Here is a 26,013-nt window from a genome sequence, read left to right as displayed (position 1 = left end):
CTCAGCACAAAGCTGGACTAATGTAGGACTTGTTGCTACAATCCTAAAAGTAGGAGTAATGCAATAGGCCTGTAGTCAGGCGAGAAGAGATCCCAACCAGCTTTGAAGCATCTGTGCTGGCATCCATACTTGCTGGCTTTACTTGAATTATTCTTGAACATTTTAAAAATTGCTGATTATACTTATATTTCTGTTTTGTTGAGATTTTTTAAGTTAAATGCGTTGTCACCCAGGAAGTAAATTTTTCTTAAAAATCGCTTGTAGAGTGATAAGCTAGTTAAGTGCAAACTGTATGAAATACATGGCTAAAGATGATTGTTTAAAACATTTCCTGTTTCTTTTAGTGCAAAATGCACAAAGATCTTTAAGAAAAGTAATAGTTCCAGAAAGAAGCCGTGATATTCTACCAGTGTGTTAGGGACTGTGAAATGAGCTCAATAAATTGTAGCAATATAAATTCCACTGTGGTTTTATTAATATTTTTAATGTGTTCCCTTTCTGAAAAACATGTGTTTCCCATACCTTGACAAATGTGTAGCTTAAAAGTTTTTTTTTCTGTGTTTTATTGTTGTTGTAATGTCCAGGAAATGCGCAATTGTGAAACAAAGTTTTCACATTTGTATGTATCATAAACATTTTTAACTTGCACATTATGATGCAATCGTTTGTAGCAAAAGATTGGAAATTTGAGACATATAATACCTTGAGCTTGTAGAGTTGTACCTTCTGCTGAGCTGCTTGAACTCTTGCTCCGTGCATCTATTGCTTTTTCCTTTTCAAATGGTATTTTTCAATCCCTCACATATATTAAAGAATTTTTTAATATTTGCAATCAATTTTCATGCAAAAAGTGGGAAATTTAGTCCAAGAGCTCTAAATTACCAGCTATACCTTTGTGCATTCTTTAATGTAAGGCAGGTCTTTTTGGTATGAAAGGATTATTCAAAAACACTATTCCTGATTTTAGAGACACCACTAATTGTAATTTCCTGTCAAGTCGTTTGAAATATGTTTTCAGTTCCTTCAAGGGCTTGATTTAGCCATTCTTACAGAGAGTATCTTACATGGTGCAGAAGTGCTGGCCAGTTATTGAGAAGTTTGGCAAACTGGGTCCCTGAAAAAAAAAAAAAAGTGAAATCCACACACACCCGTATTTATAAGACCATAGTAAATAATCATGACTTTACATGCCCGTTATTTTAGCTACTAACAACAGACTTTGCTGAGGATCTGAATTGCCTGGATTTCAGCATTCATATGCATTGCGCACCTTAGAAATGCATGCAGTCATGAGAAATAGATTTCATATAAAGTTATGAATTCTGCTCATGTGGCGGTGGGTCAGTAAAATTACATGCTGTTTTTCAAAAGGGTTACATTGTTTTTGGGGGAGAAAGGAAAGATTTGAGGCTGTGTTTTCTTTCCTAGGAGAAAGGGAAATCAATACTCATTAGCCCGATGCTTGATTAAAGGATTGCTTAGGTATTCCAATCCTCTTTTCCTCTGGGTTACATCTCCCAGATTAGAAATAGCTTTGCTGCAGTCAGAATAGATCAAGTTTAGGGATGCCTTGTGAAATCTTTTTCACAAAATAAATGTGTTTTTCGTAAGGTTTGCAGTAAATTGGGCTTACAGGGAAAGCCACACGTTCTTTGCTGAAGAGAGACAGCAGTGTAACCTGTCGAGCCCCCAAATCCCCTTTGTATTTAAACCTTGTGTTTTGAGTCCAAATTATGGTAGGGCAGTAGCAATAAAAGTCTAATTTCCAAGAGAGTAACTAGCTGTAAAACAGGCAGGGTTGTGTTTTGCTGTTATGCAATGTAACCGTTTTTACCCTGTTTTTCAGGAACTGTGAAGGTCGGAATATTCGATACAAAACCTGCAGTAGTAATGTGAGTCTGGCCTTTAATCCCATTTTGCTTATTCAAACAATGTGTTAAAGTTTAAGAAATGCTGCTTCTTGTTTAAAACCTTATGGTGCATAATTTTCTTTCCATCATTATTACAGTTTTTAAAGATTTCAGTCTGCATGACACCATGAGGTCTCAAATTTAGGCTTCCCAAATGGACTTTTCTTTTGAAATTATAGTGCCAATTGTGATTCAGAATGTTTTATATCATTTATTAGGAAAGTTACACATTTTGGAGGATTAATGAATCAGTTCTCATCTTAAACTAGCAAGTGCTTTTCCTGGGGGTGCTGCCTTTCAGACATTAAAGTGAGCTCCTGATCCTTTGTGATCATTAATGATACAGTGGCACTCTTCACATGAGCAAAGAGGTTAACCGCCTGTGTCCCTTTCAGATCTTAAATTGGATAATTACTCCTTATATTCCCTGTTTGCCTAAGCCCAGATTTTTATATGTCCATATGCAAAAGCATGTGTATTTAGGTACACTGGCATAGATGATTTCCATGACTGAATGTAAAGCTGGAGTTTTGACTATACAGTTGCTGTTACTGTGATGCAATCACATTTTATTTTTACAGACACGTTTTATGAAAACCAGTCACATACAACATACTTCATGACTTGTGCTCAACTGATTTGTAGCGATGCTTTGTGCTGTTTAAACAGCTGCTGCCTTTCACCCCAGATGTTGTAGTCCCTTCAAGGTCTGCAGCTCCTGCAGGACTTTGCGATACCAGTGATCAACAGAGCATGTGTACAAGCACAATAATTCAGGATGGTTTATGGTCAGCAGTCACCGCCTTGCACAGGTTTCCTTTCTGTATGATGTAACATTCATATAAGCCTATTCCAGAAGAGAGAGATGGTAGATAAATAATTAAAGCAAAAAAACTTTTTTTTTTTTTTTTTAACTGTAGTGCATTTGATTAATCTGCTTCTGGCTCTGGGAGAAAGGCAGCAATTTTCACACAAATAACCCTTAAAAGGTGAGGCCCGCAATTCCCTTGGGTTGAATTATACCCAGGCAACAGCAGGTGATACTCATGTCATTGCCAACCCTGTGATTTCTGCCAGCAGCAGGCAGCTGTGAAGTATGACAAGTTCTCCTTAGGAGGCCTGACACTGGAAGTTGCCCAGTAAATATGTTGAATCAGTGGATCTCCTGGGAGAACTGGCCATTCCCACTCTCCAGTTTGCCACACCTACAATTTCATGTGTGCCAGTTGGCTTCTGCTCTCCTCAAGAACAAGGCTTGCTAGCACCTTGAATTGCTCTAACACTCCACTCCTCAGTGTTGGATGGATTTTCCACCACAGCGGCTCACAGCCGAAGTTTCTTCTGGCAGAGCTAGTGGAAGTGATTAATGAATCAGGCCCAGTGCATGCAAAACTCAGATTCTGGAGACAAGCCCTGTCACTTGCCCTTTCAGAAGAAAAGGCCTAGCAGCTCTGACCACAATGTCCTTAGCTCATAAATAAAAATGCCACATGCAAAAAATACCGTAATCTTGTAAAGCTGTCTGATAAGCTAAACTGCAGCCAGCCGGTATATAAGCAATAAATAAACTGCCACTGTAAAATCTGTTTGTGACATTCCTTATCTAGTTATCTAGCTGTATGTGCTGTATACAGCCATATCTCCGACTGCTTGATCCCATGCACTACAGCTTCCTGTGCGATGGCAGAGACAAGCCGAGGTAGTGTACCGTGTTATCCCAGCCAAAGCACTAGAAAACTACCCAGTGGGCAGAAAAAGGAGAAAGATGAGATCAGTTTGGACGTGTTTTCTGTAAGCAGAGGTCTACGTGCTTTTAAGATATGTAAGAGCAACTGTGGATACTGTTCATTGTAAGGGCTATTCAGTAAAAATCTGATGGCAATGAAGGCACTTTCTGCTTCAGCGTAGAGAAAATTATTAAAGACGATTACCATATCCTTTTTCAACTCCCAGAGAGTTTTTCTGAAGTCACTGGGGCCTGTTTTTTGACTTTAGGACTTATTTTAAAGCGATAAGTGGCAAGCATCTTGTATGTGAATCTGTTTGAATTTATGATGATTCAAATGTTAATTTCCAGACAGGAAGCTGCCTTTACAGTTCTGCTTTTGGGGCATGTCTGAAAGGGATCAGGTTTCCATTTCAGTTTAGATACAGCCAGAATCTCTCAGGAATGGTTTTTCCTAGATTATGGATCAGATAATAGAGAACTCCTGAGAGAAATGTATTTCATGAGAATTCCACCATTAATAAAGTTGATCTTTGAATTTGGTGTCATTGAATTCAAACCCAGTATTAGACCTGACTTAACCTTGAAATGGGAGCTTGCACCTAATGTAAACCTGGGGCTACTAGGCCAGTTTTGTTTCAAATGTTATTATTTTCCCCAAAGCATTATTTCTAATGAAAGCTTCTTGCTTTAGGAGTAAAATTTTAGTTTGAAAATTAAGAGTTTATACTAGTTTCTTTCCATATTAGTAGGTATTATTGTTAACCACATGAGACGTTCATTATATATATACTGTGTAAAGCTGTCTGCAAATGTAATTTTGCTACATGATACATTACACCACTAACATCTATATTGGGGAGTACAAATGAAGCACAACTTAATATGTGTGTCATTCTAATGAAAAGAACAAGAATCATTTTACCAGAAAATTGGTTTCATCTGGATTTGTAATAGAATAGTAGTAAGTTCATTGAACTCAAGCATAGTTCCAGAATAATATTAGTGATATTTCAATCAAAAAATTAATTCAAAGTCTTAGCAACAATATAATTGCTGCGATTAAGGCATATGTATAGCGTGCTTATCTTTCTGTCATAAGTGAGATGCCAGGTGCATGATTTCCTAAAACTGTGTGTATGCTTTCAGCTTTCCTTACAGAAACTTTAGAGAAATAAACTATATAAACTATTCATTATATGCTGTTCAATGAGATTTTCAGTCTTTCTTAACCCCCCTTTTTTATATTTCCATTTTTGTATATACTGTTACATTCTAATGCTATGATGTGCACTATATGGAAGTGTTTAAGATAATCCTTTAGGGTCCTATTCATAGAACAAGTTATTTGGGCCATTTCCCCATAAATTTCACATTCTTATGTGCCAAAACATCCCATTTGCCAGTGTGACTCTTCTACAGTAAGAAAAAACACTATATTGTAACAGATTTCCCTATGTTTAATTAAATTATGAACTTCTATTATATGCAGATAATGCTCGCACTTGTTCAACGTATTCATCAGATTATTGTCCCAACATGCTCATTTAGCCTATTCAGAAAATCTTGGCTGAACTGTGTCTGCTTTACTTCTGTAATATTTCACCCTGAATTGCATAGTTTCTCTCTATTCTGTTCATTTATTTATTTATTATATATTTATAATATCGATGCGCCACATGGCTCTCGTGGGTAAGGTGGTTTCTAGCTCAGGTATCTTGATTTTTACTAAGAAATGGCCTAAAAATTGCATAGGAAAAACATAGAACCTGAAGCTAATTCTAAAAAGAAAACAAAACAATGACTTCATCGGTTTTGGCTAGGTTTCAACAAAATGAGATTCAAAGAATAAAACTAGACAAAGGGCTAGACTTTCTTTGGTGTCATCATTTTTACTGGGAATTTTCTTGCCTTCTCTTTTGTGCTTTTTTCAGTGGAGTAATTGTTGGCAGAACTCACAGGGTCTGATGCAACCTTCATATTTTGTACATGAATGTTGCCTACAAAGACACAGATTTCCCAGGTTAGCTTTGTTTTCAAGGCCTGAGTGCTCACTGCCAAAATTCAAATAATACATTTCATAAGAAGCTAGCCCTTGAATGCAGTAGTTTTTAATCATCTGTCACAAAGAGAATTGGAATATATGTATCTCTGTGTGTGTATTTTTAACCTGCATAGTAGTTGTGTTTGAAGCGTCTTTTTCAGATCTGTCTGTCTAATAATAAGTTCATAAGTCACGTCATAAATACACTTCATTCCACTACGAGATCTGGATGTGATTATTTTGCCAACATTTCCATGTATTAGACCTCATAGATAAGTTTTCAGCTCCCTGTGTAGTGTATGAACCTACAAACAGCCTTGCTTCAGTTCAGTGGATTTGAGTGTTAAGACAAAAGCTATTGCTGAAATTAGGAAACATGAAAAATCCTGAAATTAGTAGCAAAAATATTTAACAAACAAGAAAACATGTGGACTATTGAGAGGGAAGAGGGAATGATGGGATGAATTGATATCTGAAACAGGTTAAAACCAAAAAGATGTACAAGCAGGATGAGGATTGGGGCCCACGTATCGTTGTCTGACAGCATGGCCTTGCCCACTTCCCAAACGTGTTTCACCCTTGCTTACTTCTCTCGCATCTTGCCCTCCTTTTCCCTTTCTGTTTTTTAAACTCTCTCTCACTTTTCTGATGCACTCTAATGGAATTAACCTGAAGTTTAGAAGTCCCCGTGTTGTCTTGATTATATTCCTTTCTGTGCTCAGCTGTCTTTCTGCTTAGATTATAAACTCCTTTCTTTAAACAAATATTTATTGTTCCCAGGAAAACAGGGATCTGAACTTGGTTGCCATCCAGATTCTGATATCATACAAATGTTAATAATTTCAGCCCTTTGATATCCCTTTGTGATGCTCTTTTTTGGCTCCTGCTTTTGAACACAACTCGAACGTATAGCAGGTGGAGCTGGCATATGAATTGAGCTGCCAGGATCGCTTTGTGTTCTTTGAAGATGCCAAAACAGAGTAGGGAGATGAGAATTCACTTGCTTTCAAGCAGCCAGGAAGCGAGTGGAAAGAAGGGGCTGAATTGTGTTGAATCAATGAGAAACATACAGTAACCATGGATTGACATCCTGACATTGTGGTGTTTGTGTCTTGGCATTGAATCAACACCGAGTGATAATGAATTGTAACAACAGCCTGTCAAAACTCAGCCTAAGGCCGCCACTCCACCTCTTTTACAGATAGCTCTTTTATTCTTTGTGATGAAAATGTAGCTGTGCATGGCTGAATAACACTACTCCGAAATATTGCTTCTAACTTTACCTGAATCTAACTTCCACTTATTATTTTTATCCTTAGCTACTCCTCTATTTGCAACGGTGGAAGGGAACCATATGGTATCCATATGAACTCTGAAGTCCTCTCTGCTTTTTAGACTTGCTATTGTGGAAAATGAGAGGTGACAGATAAGTCAGAGCCAAATTTTGCTCTCATTTACACCAGTGCAAGCTTGGTGAATTTCTCGGGAGTGACACTGCAGTAAATAAGGGTGGTTTCTAACAGTATTTGTTTAATGTTTTTAGCTCTCACCTGTGGGATTTTGCAGAGGTAAAACTCTCAAAGAATTACAGTATCTGTAACTTCTTGTCTTATTCCAACATTTTATAGTTTAAATAAATATGGCGCAAAGTAGAATTATCCCAGAATAAAGACAACACAAAATATGTTAGCATCATTCTGACTTATTCTCGCTGTAAGGTGTGGCACTGGACAGAGTTGCAAAGTGTTGCTGTGAATGCTCAGTGAATTGCTCAGTGCTCAGCTGTGAAACCCTCCCCTCCCCCGCCCCCCATGCTGACCTGTAGAGACAACTTTGATTTTAGATTGTTTTACTCAGGCTGCAAATAAAATGGAGGCATTTCTAGATTACTGTTACCTCTGATGAAAAAAATCTAAGGCATTGGCAAAGTATTATGCTAGTGCAGTGCCAACTCATCCAGATTCATATGAGCAAGGTGGTGTCAGGACAACATCGTTGAGGGCATGAGACTGGAATTCGAACCTTTCTCATGTACGTTTTAATCCCCAGTACTGTGTAGTGCACTTAATTTTTCATTACCTTTTTTCAGGAAGGGTTCAGTTCACTGATAAGGTTGAAGATGTGTTCAGGATTAGTATTGCTAACTACTACTTAGTAATAAGTTCCATGAGTTCAACTGACACATCACAATCTTTCAGTCTTATATCCAATGAAAACAAAACTTTGTTAAAATCAGCCTCACAATCTGGCTTATATGTGCGGTTGGAATTCTTGGAAGAATATAGTTTCAGTCTGGCGTATGGACTGTTTGACACTGGACATAGTTTCAAATGAAGTCTTTAGTGAGAATTTGACACACAAAGTCCTTTGCCAGTGCTTTACCAAAGTTATTTTCAAATAAATCAGTATTCATCTCCATTCCTGTCACCGTAGTTTATATTAACATCGTTTGGGTGCACTGCTTTATGTAGAAAAGTATTTTAGAATATTTTATTTCAAACAGTTCTCATATTTGGTCTTTCAGCTGTATATGCTGAGGTTCTGTATAAGAGGAGGTACGGAACTGTCTCATTAGAACTGGAACTATCTAATCAATAGTTACCAATTTTAAGTACATTTTATTTCAATAAAGTAAGCCTTACTGATTCCATGAAGTAAAGGTCTTTTGTCATTAGACTAAAGAACCAAGCACTGAAAGTTCTGGTTTCTCCTCCTAATGATATTGTCCCTGTTCTGAGCAATACTGAACAATTAATTAGACAATTTCGTATTTCTTTATATAGAAGTAGAAATAATGCCTCTTTCATTACTCTGACAATATGTATGAATTGATGAATGAGCATAGAGCACTCAGAAATCCTTAAGTGGAAAAAGCTATTGAAAAGAGAAATATTAAATGTCAGACGTCTCATTATAGTCACTTAAAATATATAGATTCCTTTAGAAGGTAATTCTTATTACAGACTTTAAATGTATTACATAGTGTCATAAAAAGTAGCATTTTTAATTATCCTCTCATATCACTTATGTTGTTATTACTGGAATATATATGCTATTCTGTTACTTGCATTGCAAGCAATGGCTTAAACAACATAAATTGTTTTAATACAGACAGTAAAACTTTGCAATAGGGTATATTTGTCATAGCAGATCAGTTCTTGAACCATGCCTCCCTGAATAGATCCTGTGTAATTCATCAGATAACTTTATTGCAATTGCAAAATATTCCCTTCTTAAAAAAAACACTTCCTTTGGTTTGTTTTTAGGACTGCCCTTCAGATGTTGGTGACTTCAGAGCACAACAGTGTTCAGCCTACAATGACGTCAAATACCAGGGACATTTTTATGAGTGGATCCCTGTGTATAATGATCCTACTGCACCATGTGCCTTGAAATGTCAAGCTCTGGGAAAGAACTTGATTGTGGAGCTTGCCCCAAAAGTACTAGATGGTACTCGTTGCAATATTGAATCCTTGGATATGTGTATCAGTGGAATATGCCAGGTATGTTCATGGTGTAGATCTAAATATGACCTTTGTTGTGAGGCACTTTGCTCATAAGTGGCCGCTTGTTTACAATTTTTTTTACAAGTACTGCCAAATGGATTGTAGGAAACTTACCTTTTCTTGCACACAGAAGTTCCTGACTGCCTTAGCCATTGATACTTTCATATATAAATAAAAGATCAATAACATTCACTCTATTATTCACTCATTCTTCTATTTATAAATGTAAAAATAAATGCAAATAATTATAGCTTTCCAACCTTTAGTATGTCTGTCAGGGTGTGATGAAATTACATAGCTTTCCACTTAATTTTACTCCTCTGAGTCTTCTATCTTATGAATTCTATTAATAAGAAAATTTGACATTTTATGGGATCCAGCCCAGAAATGCAGGTGTGAGTGTATGTGTCTGTCGTCTTGCATGGGTGAATGAGTATATGTTGTGATTGGATGAATTGATTGTTAGTATCTTTTTAACTGAGAGTCTGCATTTCCAGACATATTTATTACAATTATTTTTGTTTGAGTTATACTATCAACTTTATATGGTGTAAAAACAGTTACAATATTTGAGGCTTGCCAGTTTTGCCCATGTCTCATTAGCAAAGCAATATTGCCATCTTAAGTTTTATGAACAGAACAATTTTATGTAAAATGGGTATGTTATTGCAATTAGTTTTCTTTCTCTGCAAGTGGTTGTTGCTCAGTTAAATGCCTAAAATGTGTGTGACTCAAAAATGCAGGATATGGCCCAGTGAGCAAAATAGCTCTATTATAGGGGAAAATTTGACATATTTGGCAGAAGACTGGTGCACGGATTACAGCAACATTAATATGTAGTCTGGACCTTGCTGTGGGTTTTATGCAACTTCTATGTATACTGCAGTTCCAAAACCAGTCATGCCAACACACAATGCATCTGCTGCCCCTGAAACGGAAGAATCCTTTACGTTTTCCCCTTTCAAGAGACCGCATTTGTCAATAGTACTTCACAGTGGTTTCCAATGGTGTTCACTACCCTGTTCATTTAAAATAGGATATAAACTCTGGAAGCACTTGCCAAATATGTTTCTTTTGCAATATTCTTAGTGCTGTCTCCTCTTCTCATACAAGCTTTCACCTGGGAAGATGTCAAAGCATTTTTTAGATGGTACATCTGCAACAGCCTTTGCTGTTTGTGTCCGTTGCAGCACATAAGTGTCATGCTGAATCTAATGGAACTCCGGGTTTTTCAAAGGCTTGTGAGACTCTTGCTCAGAGTGCTGTGAGGTTTCTAGTGTCTTTCACAGTGGCCTCAAACATCTACCATCTTTCTTACATAGCATAAAATCCACTTTGTCTAGGGTGGATCCAATTTTGTGAAGAACAGTTGAAAGGTATATTTAAAAGGGCTGCCTTCAATGTCTCTTGTTAGTATTTTGTGGTATTCATGTGTGTATCTGATATCAAATGCTTGGAATTTTAAATTAACTGGTTTTAGAATAAGCCAAGTAGTGGTGGAAGAAATTAATCATTCCAGAAGCAGGCACTGGAACTCTTCTACACTGCTGATGAGAATCAGTTTCTTTTCTCAGTCTCTCCTATTTTTTCTTTTTCTCATTGTTTCTTCTAATTCCACAAAAATATTTTTCAGTATGAGAGAACATCTTCGGGGGGAAAAAACAAACAAACAAACCATGTTTAGGATGTGTCCTGTGCTGTGTGACATATGCAATTCAATTAATTTATAACTTAACCTCAAAATCAGGTGTTTTCACTTTATTACCTTTACATCACTGGCTCTTGTTGAGTTATTTTTTGCACAAATAGGAAATATCACATTTTTAAAGTATACATTAGATAATTTAGCATTGGATTATTTTACTGAGGTAAAAATCTGAATTTAAATTCAATGAATTGAAATTAAAGGTCATTTAAATAACATTTTTCTCTTTGCAGACCGTTTTGAGGGCAGAGTCGAAAGGTTGGTTACTTGCGAAAGGGACTGTGGGAGGTGGGAGACTTCCTCGGAAACCAACACCGAGCTTTGTTGCTTCTCCTGTCTAAGCAGGAAAAGAAAACAAATTGACATCTAATCTTTCCTGGAAAAATATGGTTATTTAGTCAACTGCTGTTAAAAGAGAGACAGCAAAATTGTGATTCTCTACGATTGTTGCTATAAGATCAGTCTGTTGGGTCCTGACATATACTTGGCACAGCCTGCAAATAACTTGGCAAGTGTTTTTACAGTTAACTCATCTAAATAAACATGTCATACTGCTGATGTGGATATCTTCGCTTTTATGCCTGGGAGCACCAAAGAGTTAGTATAACGAGACTGGCTTGCCTGAGTCCTCTTCCAACTGTTGCTGGTTTAGCTCATTTGTATTCTCAGAGTTGGCAGGTTTTAGAAGATCTTAGCTTCCTCTCCTGCCTCCAACATGATTTTACTTTCATCTGTTTTCTTATTCTTGGTAAGGTAGGGCTGCATCACTACTTCTGCCTCTTAGATTCTTGTTCAAACTCTCTCCTTGGCAGCCCATGAATTTACAAGGATGGTGAGTTCCTGTTGTCCAGCTTCAGCTGATATTTTGCTCTTCCCTTAACAAGCAGAATCAAACTAAACAATGCTCTGTCAAAGCAAAGCCTGAGATGACGAAACCGCTCTCTGGGTAGGAGGATGGAGGCTTCAGGGGAAGCAAAATCTAAAGGCAGTAGAGCAGGCAAAAGTTTATTGGGAAAGTTAATGAAGTATTTTGGGGTTGCTTGAGGCTTACCTCAGCCAAACCATTTAATCATGTTTTAGTCTGCTACTGCCATGCTTCTGTTACCAAAGCAAATATCTGGGGCTGTTGTGTTAAATGGGGACAGGTCAAAACTTCATTACCGGGAGGATTTTCACACTTTGGATATTTTTTCTAGTCTCTGCACAACTCCCAACACATTTTTTCATATAATATATTCCTGCTGTGCCCATCTGGATGTGGGTGGAGACATTTAAAAACATCTGCACATCAGACACGTGTGGGCAACATTTACCCGGTTACTCCGCCTGCTTTGGGGCCCTGCCTCTCCTAGATTTTTGTCTTTGAATCATGCAGACCTGCTTTTTTTTTCTACCAGAATGCAGAATGGGTAATACTTGTGTCAGTACCTGAAACGTTTCCAGTGATAATTTTCCTAATATGGAGTAATGTGTTTGGACAATAAATACACACATCACCCAAAAAATCTGCAGTCCTAAGGAGCAGCCTGAGTAGTTCTGTTCTAGGTTGTCACAATTGGGTCAAAGATGATGTAAATCCTGTGGTGAACTTTCCATTTAGTGTCAGCAAGTTGTTTGTGTTCCAAAAAAGGCAGACTCTACGCTATGCTTTGTAGCATATGGCATAAATTTAGCTGACTTCGGAACACATCCCATATGTCAAGTGGAGTGCCATCAACTTCTGCCATGCTAGCTCTCTTCTGTCACATGTCATGTTATAGCAAGTAGGTATCTCTGTCACTTGCTACCAAAGCAGTCAGGCTTGATGTAAATATCTGTTGGAGTTTTCATTGAAAACAGTTTCTGTAAGCTTTCGGAAGACTATTATACTATTTTTTTAATGAGCTTTGCTCATGCTTAAAATTTAAAATCATAGCAGATTATTAATCTCTTCTGAATCTGACTCCTTTTATTCTGAGACTTGCTTCCTCAAAGCACTTGTTTAATGTGTTTTGTGTACTTTCCCTTTCAGTTCCTGTAGATACATCTTTTTGCCTGTAAATGCATTAAAGGACGGCCCAAGATGCACAGGTTTGGTGTTCAGATACTTGGAAAAGAATGTTTCCTTTCCATCCAGTGTTACTGCAGATACAAAGCTGTGTTTCTTACATATTAGAGCAGTTAACTCTTGAATAGCAGTTAAAAAAGCACCTTTTCCCCCCCCCCAAATGAACATTTACGATCTTTTTTAAATATTAAAAATAAGAAAAAAAGTCCACATTACCTTTTCTTCTTTTTTAGCCTTCAAATCTCAAGTAATTTATTCATAGAAATAATTGATATTGAAGTAGCTCTGTGAAGTCAGCCTTTATACTGAACCTGTTGTTCTTCTCTGGGCAGTGTTAATTAGTGAATGCATGGAGTAAAGTAGATTTTGGAGCATGGAAGAATCCTTGTGTAGAGACCTGTACTCTGTCTATGTATTACTTGCTGCAGGCACCAGAGATGGCAGGCTGGACCTTATCCAGGCAGACTGTGGGAGTCACTCATGTAGATCCAACAAAACTTTCTGGGTCTCAAAGCTACATATCAAAATCTTCATGTGACTGCATACATGTGATTTATGTCATAAAACTGAGCAGAGCAGGGAGCTCCAGCTGCAATTCAGCTGGGAAATGTTGGTGGCTCTCCAGATGTCCCACTGAAGGATGGGGCCATGCTGAGCATGGGCTACCACATCCTACGTACCTGTCAGCATCACCCTCTGTAGCCTCAGTGGGTTGGCTTCCTCGCCTGACGGAGGCTCTCAGCACTGCCCGAACCAGCAGGTCGTGTAGCCACTTTTCAAGGGCTGCACTTGCACCAGTTTTAATGTCACAGTCCACCCCAGTATAGTGGTTCCCTTGTGATGACATTGTTGGCAGCTCAGAGGCATGCTTTTACTGCAAGTAATAATAGGATACCCTCAGATACTGAAAAGGTCTTTTGGAATCACTTGTTTTTATTTTGCAGCTGCTGCTAGACGCTGATGTTTCTCTTCAGATCTTGTCTTACTCTCCCTCCTACTGTTTCTTACGGAGAAATATTCCCTAGAGAGATTTCTTACAGTCTAAGTTTATCCTTTCTTGTCAGATAAGTAGTGGATTTTTGTCTGATCTCCAGTTTCTTATCTATATTGCTTTTTTCCTAAGTGATTGTCTCTGCCAAGTTTTGTTTTGTTTTAGTGAGCTTTATACAAATGTGATTTTACTTCCCAGCCTAGCAAGGTCCTAAAGCGCGTGAGCACTGATAGAAAAATTCACCATTTGAGTGTCTCCTTGAACTAGAGCTTTAGTAACCTTCAAATCCTCCAGTGCTGTAACTTCACCTTCTTACAGCAAGACAGACGCGGCTGGACCCAACCAGAAAAGCAGCAAAGTAATCTGATTGCATATATTGATTTCTTTTTTGAAGGCATTCTCACAAACAAGAACCCTGATGGGAGTGTTTGTCCCATCCTCTGAGTATGTATATTTTTTTAAAGTGGAGACAATGTGAGAAAGGGTACTTGCTCCCCTACTAGGTGGTCCTATAATCTCTTAGCTGCTCTAGCATGTGATAGATCATGTAGTAAGAGTTACATGTTTTGGAAACACATTGTTTTATTTGATGGAAGTGGATTTACAGAATTGTGAACACGCTTTAGCCTCTTGCCTTCAGATATAAAATGTTTGCAGAAATATGTGGAAAGTCTTTTTAGGAGCCCTTTATTATGCAATGAATGTTATGCACTGTATCTTTTATCTTCTGGTTCTTTTATTGCTTTACATTCTTTCCTCTGTATAGATGGCTGGGGAATTTTGAATATTGTGGTGTGTCTCCTCATGCCCATCATTCTGACTTTATGTCTCTGTTCTGAGGTCTGCATTTTGACACACTTTGCCTTTACTCCCTGCTTTCTCATCTATGAACAACTGAAAATCCTTGACCAGAGGAAAATTTCTTACTCCCATTGCCACTAATACCCATTCAGCTTGGCAGCTGGGATCACTGCTTCATTTGCTGTGAAATGATCGGCTGGGACATTTGCTGTTAATCAGAGAACATACTCAAGGTCCCTGAAGGGGCTGTATTCTGTTTATTAACATATGCTGAAGCCCATGTCAGCTTGTCTGGGCTGCTACTGACCTGCACTGGCTCAGTTGCGGAGACGTGAGAACGTGTGCCACAATCAGGCCTTTGTTAGGCTGAGCTTAGACATCACCGAAGAGTTATGAGACAGGACAATGTGAGGACAAAATCATGTCTCAGACCAAGTTAAACCTTTGATGAGTATTAACCAAAGTGGGAATGTGGTGCTAATATTCCATACTACTTTTAAAAGAAGTAATTAAAAAAAAAAAAAGGTTACTTTCTTAATTGGAGGGATATTCTGGTATCATTCCCTCCGCTTGTCAGAATCAATTACTTGTAGATGATGAGCATGGGAAAGAGGCAGTGGGAGGGTTTTTTTATACTCTCTCCAGGGACATATTGTATCTGTGTAGAAATGAAATGCAAGCTGAAGTTATCACAAAGCAAAGGATGTGAGCAGAGATTGCAAAGTAAATGAACAGATTGGCTTTGAATGACAGCAGGGTTTTACAGCAGGGTTTTACAGCAGGGCAAAGATACATGGAAAATATTGACTAAGAGCAGGATTTTCACATGACAGGTTTTATAGTCATGTTTTTATTACCATAAATTCCCATAGCCATATTTAAAATTAATTATTTGTTGTGTGGATGCAGACATTCCTAACATCTGCCTGTACTGTGGTTCTGTGCTAAGTAGAGCAGGAGAAAAGGCAGCAAATAGCTGACACTGATGCAGTAAGATCCGTGTACTGTGACAGCACATGTGACTGTGCAGTATAATTTCTCTGAGTTTTGGATTTTGTGGTGTGTCTGTGTTTGTAGAAATAGAAATCCTTTTTCTCTGACCTAGACCCTGAGGATTTTAATTCTCCCTATTGAGAGTGATTCTAATAAACTACAGTAGAGACTGGTCTTTCTGAGCATGTAAGAATTTTTTACTGTTTTCTTCTTTTACTAGTAAATGTTGAAAAAATACATGTGTCCTTTCCTACTCAAGTCACAAGACTTGGAGAAGATACCTTGCCAGAAATAATTCAGAGGTTATCTTGTACTTTGTGCAATGCTGAATAACCTTTAAAACTGTGTAGATGTTTTTGTTCCGTCTTTATCTTAGTTCTGATGTCTTGTAAGGATGAAATAAATAATTTGGTTATAATAACCCAAGTACTACTACCCTAGTGGCAAGGCAGTCACACCACTTCTTTGGATCTCTTTGCTGTAGTAGTCTACTTCCGTTCTGTATTTTCTCCCATCTTGACAAATGGTATAGGTGGTGAAAGCCCAGTTGCCCCTAGTTTGCAAATTCTTTGCCCCTCATCAGCAGATCAGTGGTCCAACTGATAAAGGATTCACTTACTGAAATACTGCTATAACAGATCTGTTGCCAGCCCATTTTAAAACAAAAACTGCTGGGCAACATTTACTGGGATAATTACAGACTGTTCAGCCCTCGAGGAAAAGGATCTCCTGTATAATAATTCTATCACATTCTTGTGAAGAAAGTATAATTATCAACTCCATGTGTGCATTCTGCAGTGCAGTTTCTTGCTCAGAAAACATGTAGTAATTCTTTTATATTTTAAGCACATTGGGCACTTCCCCATGAATTATTTTCTGGTTTTCTGCTTTGGCTGGAATTCACTAAATGCCATCTGTATATTTGTGTTAAATTCCCACTAACAGTCTATTTCATGAGTACATATTGTTGTGCATCCTTTGAAATAGCCAGGTCAACGAAAGCACACAAATGTGAATGTACTCAGAGTAGCCTTCATCTGGATTTCCCCAAACATTCTGGGGTTTTCCCAGCAACTCTAGAAGGATGGTAATTATGTCATATTGAGAAGTTGTTGCACTGATTTTCTATTTTTATTTTATTAAAGCGATTCACATTAATAAAGGGTATCACTCCCTGACACTGAGCTGCCTGTCCTTTGAGCAAACATAGAACACTGGTAACATAAGTTATCTTTTTAATGGAATTACTGATACATGGGAGTCTATATCAATCAAAAATTTATTAGTCAAAGTAGAAAACAATATAGTATTTAACATACACGTTGCTGAATGTGTCTGTCTGCCAAATAGCTGAGTTTAAGACACAGTAGGTAGAGAAAGAATGGCACTAGTGCAACTTCAGTCTTAATATTTCATAGAATTTATGTATCTGTCACAGATAAAACCAGCAGTGATTTATTCTTTTATGGCCACTTCTATTAGGAGAACTCAGTCTGTTTGTTTTTTCTGGCTGTATCTGGAACTCTGGCTCCAGAGGAACATGGCAGGGGGTGGGGGTGCGGGGGAGGCCCTTTCTAAAGATAAATATTGTATATAATTATATATATTGCTGTATATAATGCCATGGTTTTGATTGTAACAATGACAACGCTTAAATGGGGCTTGTTATGCACAGATTTCTGGGTTTACTAATGTTTCAGGTAGGTATTCCTCTTTTGTAGGGCACAGGTATATCTTCAGGTTCTTTACATGAAATATATCATTTTGAGTTGTTCGCATCCCAGAAACATTTTTTTATAATTTACATATGACATTTTTATAATTGACCACACATCTCTGTGGCGTGTGTTCTACAAAAAATGGTGGTGTGCCTATGGTGAAAGAGAGTGCCTGCAGCTGGAGGTGAGTGATCAGCTGAGGGGATAACACAGTTAAGGAGGTCTAAAGCAATGGTCTAACCAGCAAGAGCTGAAATTTCAAAACCTGATCCTGCATTGGGCTTTGCATTGGCAATTCTAGTCCTTGTTTATATTTATGTTTATTAAAAGAAGACTCTGAAGAGGGTTTGAGATTTGCCAGGTTTTTTACTCCAGTGGTCTTTGCTGTGTTGGAACCTTAGTTGAAAATCTGTCACATTGCAGTCCTGTCTGTTTTCTCATCATAGTTAATTGTAAATGTCTCCTTAAGAAAGGAATATCCTTGAATGTAACAGATTATACTTTGACCTTCACAAATCGAGATGAACATGCTGTATTAATTTCTTTGTTTAAATCTAATTCCTCAGCTGAAACCCTACTAAGTGAGTAAGAGCTAAAGAAACAGCTGTGGGAGCTTCTGACTGATTTTTGGATTCATATTTGCAAAAATACTTGTAACGTTCCAGTCACCTCTAACATATCAGCAGCAATTTCATTTTTCTCTTTCATCTCTATTACTATATTTTATACCCTGGCCTTTTGCTCTTCCTTTGCCTTTCTGAACTTACATGAACTATTCTAAGCACGCTACAAAATATTTAACACCCTGCAGTATTGTCTTTCACAATAGCACTGGTATACCAACATCTAGTTTAGAAGTTTGTTGAGGCAAATGAGCATTTCTGTGCACTGCTTAATCAGATGCTTTCTGTTGTAGCTGCTTGTAACAAAACAGTAGTATTCTTTTTCATATTTCTGTTATTTTCTGTGAAAGAATACAGACAAATAGTGTATTCAGGTTCTGTCCAGAAATAGTTATGGATCAGATGCCTGTTTCTGAAAATAATCCTGCCATATCTGAATTCATTTGAACAATTAAACATCATGGACAATTTATTAAATGGACATAGTACCCGTTTCCTCAATACCTTTTTTTTTAATATTACATTTCTAGTCATTGTTCATGTTGGTAGCATATTGGCCAATATTCTCCCTGAGGAACAAACTTATACCTAGTCATTTCAATACTTGTATTATTTTTCTGAATGACTGTATTTATGATTGCAGATTTCTTACACTGAAAGAGTCCCAATCCTTCCATTACACAGTTTGCATTATCATTTGTTTCATTTATGCAGTCTGTGTTAAAATCACCTAATACAATTATTTCTGATATTCCGTAAAAGCCTGCAGATGTTTTCCCAATCTGCCTGTAAATTTATAGCCGATCTCTTTGCTCTGTAAACAGCAAGCAATGTGGGGTAAATTAACCCTAACAAACACCTGAATTGTGAAAATCATCAGACCTCTTTGGCTTGCTGAGGTGATGTGTGAGCTGAGGAAGGCTGTCGTATATAATTTTCTTGTCCTTGTTACAGCTTTGCTTGCAAATATACATGGGCCCTTTTCAACATATTTCATCAAAAACGAAGTATTTTTGTAATACTTATTGGCTAGAATATGAATACCTTAATTGCATTATGTTTGGTGCCAAAATATGGTATGTGTTCGATCCTGATTTCCAAAGCTGTACCTTGCAGCTTCCTGTTGTTTTGGTGAGATCCATGGCTGTCCAGCTTCTCTGAGAAATACTGCTTCTGAGCAGCGTTTTACAAACAGATTAAAAAGGCAAACTCCAGACACTCAGGTCTGAAAGACACCTCACCCTACTGTTCACTCATGAAGATCCCAGGGTAGCAACATTTGCTGAAATAACTCTAAATTTGAGGCCTGTCACATTAAAATCTGCAAGATTTTTTGGTGGTTCACATTAAACAAAATTTGAAATTCTGTACTCGTTTTAAGCCTCATTTGTGATACTAATGTGAGTTATTTTCTAAATTGTTTTGGGGGATATCATTGCTTGATATTTAAAACCGTTCATAACAGTTGAGATAAACATAATCTTGGAAGGAAGTCCACAGAGGGTGAATGATCTAGCTGAACACAGCACCTTCACTGGCAGGGGAGCCATAAAGTTTTTCCTACATCCAAGTCCCTTGCAGCTAACACTCCTGTTTTATTTCTCTGGCATTTGTATATTATTAAAAAATAAGCAATAATACTATATGAAACAGTCCTCTAAAGTATGCTGCTGTGCTGATTATCTTTTTTCTTACATTCCATGCTGGGCACAATAGTGCCTTGTGTTTGCACAGTTGTATAATTTTTGTTATATGCAATGAGAGTTTGTTTTCATAGTGGCTGTGTGTAATAGCTCAGTATGTGCGTTTATTATTATCATGTTGGGCTTTAATGGGCTGGTCTTGCAAGTACTGTGCTTGCTCAATACCCTCCTCCCAGCAAAAGCTTGCAGGATCCGCAGCCTGCAAATGTACAACAGCTTAAACTAATAAAAATAGCAATTTCTCACACAGAGTATCACAATACGCAGCTTAATTTTTCCTTTGAGAATTAATTGATGAGTGAATAAACAGATTCTTAATATTTAGAAAATGAGATTACGCTATGAAATGGCAATGTGTTTGTGAGATCTGGGGAGAGATTACATTCATAGTAGTTCTAACAATTTACCTCCGTGTGCTAGTAGTATCTTTATGTGAATAAGAGCAGGAGAAGCAGTGGAGACCAATAAATACTTTAAAAGTCTACCCGAGAAAAATATAGACTCTCAACTACTGGTATGGTCACCATCGTTGCACCATCTGAATGTTTCAGAATCTTTAGAAGATTTATTCTTGTAACTTCCCTGTGAGGTGGGGAATTGCAGTTATATCCCTTTCACAGGCTGGAATCAAAAAGTGCAGGAAGTTTTCAAAGGTCAAAAAGAAAGCCTGTTGTGGAGATGGGAACTGAGAATGAGTTGTCCTAAGGCCGATGTATCAAGCACTGTTTTATCATATCCCTTGAAATTCTATCTGCTTTCTGATTCACACAGTGGCCCAGTCAGTTTTTGTTTCTGAGATGGTGGTGTCTTCATTCATTTCTCATTGCTAATTGGCGATAAAATCAGAAGATAAGCTTGTTTAGAGTAATTTTTTTTGCAATCTTTTTTAAGTTTTTGGATGTCAGTGATGAACCCAGAGCTAATGTTAAAAAAAACCCTTAAGTGAAAACGTCTTAGTATTTAATGCAATCCTAAGTTATAGTATAGTGTTCCTGCATGGCGCTTATAAAGTAGATAAGCACCTGTTCTGAGATAGTCTGATTTCACACTCGTGTTGTTTCATTTTTACAACTAAGTTTTTGTTAAGATTTAACATTAACATTAAATCATTTCAGTTAAGCAGCTTATTTATTTTTTAAATGATTTCTGTGCTGGGCTACATAGGATGATGATCTTCAGTTGCAGGAATAAAGTAATTTCCTGTTGCTACTGTAGAATTCTATGGTAAATCTGAACCCTTTAGTAGGGAGATGCCATTCAGTGCAGCATGTCTCTCAGATGAAGTATCATAAACTGTCCTCCTCTTACGAGAATACAGGATGTAAGGAACTGGGAAAATAAGGGAAAGGGGCAGGAATGAAAGGTGGGGCTGCTTTGTTGTCTTCTTTTATAGACAGATGAAATTTTGAGATTACATTTCTCCACGTTTGGCAGTGGATGTGCATGATTTGTGCAGGGCGTGTGTGTGTTAACTCAGATTGGAAGACCCAACCCTGCCTCTTACGTGCGGACTCGATCCTCACCTCTCCAAGGGGATCATGTGTCAATTTTGGCATAGCACAGATGCAGTGGATCTTGGCAGCTAAGACTACCCCTTCCAAGCATTTTTATATAGGAAGAGGAGTGTGCTGGCCAATTTCAGAATTCTAGCACTGTTTTTAACTGTGAATTTTCAGAGTCCTTTCTACCTGTTTGTTAGTTTGGAGTTTGGTTAAATACATATGTCCGTGATGAATTAGCTGTGCTTCTCAGGTATGTGTGGCTATGAGGGGTATATAGGCTGACTTGAGAAAACTTGAAGCTGCAGATTAGCTTTTTACCATATTGCTCAGCATTTGGTGCTCCCTGCAAATTTCTTCTATGTAATAGTGAAGGCTAAGATAAGTGAGACCAAATGTTTGTCTCCCTTTCAGCAGGAGGGTGCTTTTCAGTCAATGTGTATTCCTCTTTATCTTCCCATTCTCACTCCCATGCTTCTTGTAGGATGACTGATATGAAGAAAAAGGAAAACCCGGAAAAAGTTTTCGTTATATTTTGGAGAGTTTTCAGTTGACAGTTTTTCAAAAACTTTGCTTTTGGAATGTTTGGCAGTGTTTAAGTTTGTGTGTTTCTATAATAATTGTTGGAAAGTGTTATAGATTTGGTCTCATATTCAGAAACAAAAAAAATCAAAGGGTAAGAACTGAAACATCCAAGTTTTTAAAAACCTTGTTAGTAAATGTATGTGATTGACATTCATGTAAATGGCAAATAGATCTTCACGAATGCCAGTTAAATTTTGAATGACAAAGATACTCGATTATGAGCACTGCCCACAGCTGCTTGTCTGTGAAGCTGAAGGCAGAGTGCCCTTTAAATATTTAATTTGGGTTATTTCATTGCATTAATCCTTTCTCTGACATAATTAAACAGGTGATGAAAACCAAAATTTAAATAGCATAGTTGTCCCTTGTGTTGGGAAGAATAATGCTCAATGGTATTCATTCACATAAGTAGTGGGAAACAGATTCATGTATTCCCTATGCTTGAATAGCGTAATATATCAGTTGTTGTGGTTCATCATTAAAATTATGGAAATGACAGTGTGCTTTTTAAATCCTAAATAGCAAGATATGCTTTGAGAGAATGAAGCCAGCTCATAAAATCAAAAGGATAACATAATAAATAAAATTCCAGAAACTTGAGCATGTCTACTACAGCTTTGCCCTCCTTCTGACTGTGATGTTGATGTTGGCAGGCAGTAGGCTGTGATCGGCAACTTGGGAGCAATGCCAAGGAAGACAACTGTGGAATCTGTGCAGGAGATGGTTCAACATGCAGGCTTGTGAGGGGACAAGCTAAGGCACATGTCTCACCAGAAAAAAGTAAGTTGCGAATTGATTCTATGATGATTTATCCTTGACAATGTTTTCTGCTTGTGTAGTAACACACATATTGCAGAGTGACCTTTTAACTATATACTTGTTTGCAGTTTTCCAAAGCTACTTATTATAAAGTCTGTGCTAGATTAGTCTATTGAAATTCCATGAGGGATACCACACATTAGGGTATAGCTAGGAAAAAATTTGAGATATGCAATTTTTTTTATAGAGCTATTCAATTCATTCTATCAGGAATAACCATCATGATACACATCTTATTTTAGAGGGTATCCTCATGTTGCAATATATGTGATGCTGCAGCAGTGTTTTTCAATCATGGAAACATCTTACAGATAGTTTTATGGAAATTGTGGCCCCTGATTGAAAGTGCCTGATTTTCAACATAACTTTGCTTTTTTATTATTTTTTTATAGTGTCTAAAGACAGTTGAACTTGAGGCAAGTTAAGTACTTCTGTGATATAAAAAGCAAAACTGATTGGCTCAAATTTTGCCATTCTTTGTCAAAATAATTAGCATCTTATTCTGAGTAAGTCTGTAGGTCTTAGCAGTATTAAAAATCTAAGAGAGGAGGGAGATCAGAGTTAGACCCTTTACTGGAGTCTTAAGAGTCTGGCTATTTTGATATCCAGGCAAGGTTTGTCACAGAGGCTCACCTCTGACACTTGTGCTTTCCATCCTCACAGAGGATACTCCCTGTAATCTCACAGCATATATCCCATGTATTTATAATTTGTGTTAGTTGCCTTTCATCTATTTTTTCTGTTTCTGAACTCACAGTGCACATTTGTCACATGGAGATGGAGCCTCTGAGGTGTTTGTTACCTGCTTGCAGAGCCACAAGACCCAAGGGTGATGATCTGGCGCTCTTAAAGTCTAAATGCAAGCAGTTGTGTTGTGGTTTTTTTTGTTGTGTTTTTTTTTTTTATTATTTTTAATGGATGAAGCACCTGCCTTTGACAGCTGCTGTTTATTTTAGTGCTGTTCTAGTTCAGCCTGCAAAGATTTCACTTATGTCCTCATTTTGAAAGAGCTGTTATATATTGAATCGTGCTTAATTCTTACTGCAGTACATGTAAATATTTCCATGGGTTTTTTTAGTGCCATTGCTTGCAGTATGCTTGCTTCAATGTGGATGTAACTTGAAGTGCAGTGTATGTTACCTTAATGCTTCTTACCTTGCAGTGTGATTACTTGTGTTGATCTACAAGGTGTAATGTTAGGTTATCTTAGGCTGGGCAGGTGCATGATTTCTGTAATTCAATATAGATGTATAACAAAGGTAATCCAAATTAAAAAATGAATATTTTAGTGGGAGCATCTTTTAAAGTCACAGAATAATTTTGCACAATTCAAAGCTTTTTTTTTTTTTATGCACCGGGTGGGCTATCAGTGTCAGCCTTTGCCTTGCCTTTACTAGAGGCCTTTTTTCTGGATGGGAGAATTTAGTTCAGTGATTTATAAAGTTTTTCATCCTGCAACACTGAGTAAATGTCTTGAATGTTTACAATGAGCTGAAAAAGAGTTTTCATAGAGGGCCACTTTTTATTCACTTTGTCGTATCAAACACTCAGAGCTTCTGGTCAGCACAGAGCAAGCACTTGTGAAGCAGTAAAGATTGGAAAATATTTCTGTAGTATTACCAAGCTATATTTATTTTCTCTCTCTCCCCTGCCTCCCCCCCACAAGATATATCTTCCCCTTTTGGGTATGGAACAGATACGGATTGGCAAGCCTGGTTAGATAGTATGATCAGTGAAATAAAAAGATTCACATTTTTAATTACTGCTTAGTATGTAAGTACAGTAAAGACAAAGTGATAAGAGGGATCTAGGTTTGAAACTTTAATTTTGTGAGAAGAAACACTAGTTTCACTTGGGGGTATTTTGGCACAGGTAAGACCTGATGACAACTGACATCACTTGGTGGAGGTCTCCCATTGTCTTGACCATGTTATGAAGAATGCCCATGGGTCATTGTTTGCCATAATTCAGTGGCTTTTGAAGAGTTATTTAAAATTAAAGATGAAGGAGGACTGTTGTGGGGAAAGATGTCAGTTATGTCAAGTTTTGGTTTTCTCTTGCACTGCTGTAGGCTAGATTACATGAATGAACTACCATTCACATAAGCAAAACAGTATGCATCTACTAAAATCAGAATTTTAATGATTTTCTTGGTGTTGTAATACTGCCAAAATTTTTTTTAGGGTCAAGCTGTTCAACACTATGGAAGCAGTTCCGTAAAATCATTCTCTGTGTGAAGAAAATATGGAAATAAAGCCATGCTTTCTTTGTGCTAATGTATTGGTGAAGGGAGACACAATATCTTCCAAACAGTAATTTGGAAGCTTTCAGAACTAGTATTGAGAAGTAAAATATCAACACATTACAGACACGTATTTGAGAGGGAGCTTGTAAGGTTGTGAGCAAGATGTAAATTTTATTGTGCAATGAGGCAAATTAAAGAAATGAAAGGAAAGCAAGAGCCAAAGATTTTATTAAAAAAAAAAGGAGACAAAGGAAAATTAAAATGCCTAGTTATCTTGGTCCTTATTTAAAAAAAAAAAATCAGAAATTGATAGCAAACGATTTCTCATAAAGGACTCACTTTGTTTTATTATCTTTTTTATATCTTTTTACATAAAATGAATGCCTGCCTTTGATTGGAAAGCTAAACAGCACTGAAAGAAAGCTTACTGTTTTGCAAATATGAAATGAACTGTCATTTCAAAAGTTCTTTATTTTTTCCACTAGCACTTAATTGCCTTTGAAAGACAAAGTACGTTAGACTTCTGCCAGCAAGCCAGATTCTAACATTCTGGTAAAATGATTAAAGGTTTGACTAATGATATTCAAACAAAAAGTGTAATAGGTTGTAAAATGTACCGTCCCATTGGGAAATGAGAGATCATGGGCCTGATGTTTCTACTACTATATGCATGGAACTCCCATTAACTCCACTGAACTTTGTGCACATGGAAAAATTGTGGGATTGGGCCCTGATGTCTGCTTTCTGCACCATTATTGGCAAGAAATGGTAGGAAAGTGTTCTGGTTCCGATACTAAGGAGGGAGAAAAGATGCTGGTTCTGAAATTAACAGAGTGAAGTTGAAGGCACAGACTTGTCCTAATCTGTTTTTACTTGATTCTCTAATTGTTTGATAATTGCAATGTTTACCTTTCTTAACATTTTGCTAAAAGCTTCATACAAAGTGTTTTAATGTCAACAGCTTTGTAACTGTTTGAATTACTTCTTGCCATATGTTTTATTTCCTATGGCACTTGTGTAATTTACCATTGGCCACTTATTGTCATATGTTTCTGTATCATCATCCCCAAGCACACAACCAAGAAACTAATTTCACTT

At 37.3% G+C, this 26,013-nt stretch overlaps 1 protein-coding gene across 2 annotated transcripts in view; it reads left to right on the top strand.

The window, feature by feature from the left end:
- ADAMTSL3 (ADAMTS like 3) overlaps nt 1–26,013 on the top strand; it is a 187,587-nt gene that overhangs the window by 86,323 nt on the left and 75,251 nt on the right. For both annotated transcript variants that reach the window (XM_040600771.1, XM_040600770.1), the window contains exons 5-7: nt 1,847–1,892; nt 8,947–9,183; nt 22,505–22,631. In XM_040600771.1, coding sequence (XP_040456705.1) covers nt 1,847–1,892; nt 8,947–9,183; nt 22,505–22,631 — 410 coding nt within the window. The remainder of the gene's footprint in view (nt 1–1,846; nt 1,893–8,946; nt 9,184–22,504; nt 22,632–26,013) is intronic.

The sequence above is a fragment of the Falco naumanni genome, chromosome 7, assembly GCF_017639655.2.
Source record: "Falco naumanni isolate bFalNau1 chromosome 7, bFalNau1.pat, whole genome shotgun sequence".
NCBI lineage: Eukaryota > Metazoa > Chordata > Aves > Falconiformes > Falconidae > Falco > Falco naumanni.
The sequence above is the reverse complement of the archived record's forward strand: the minus strand, read 5'-3'. Positions and strand labels throughout refer to the sequence as shown.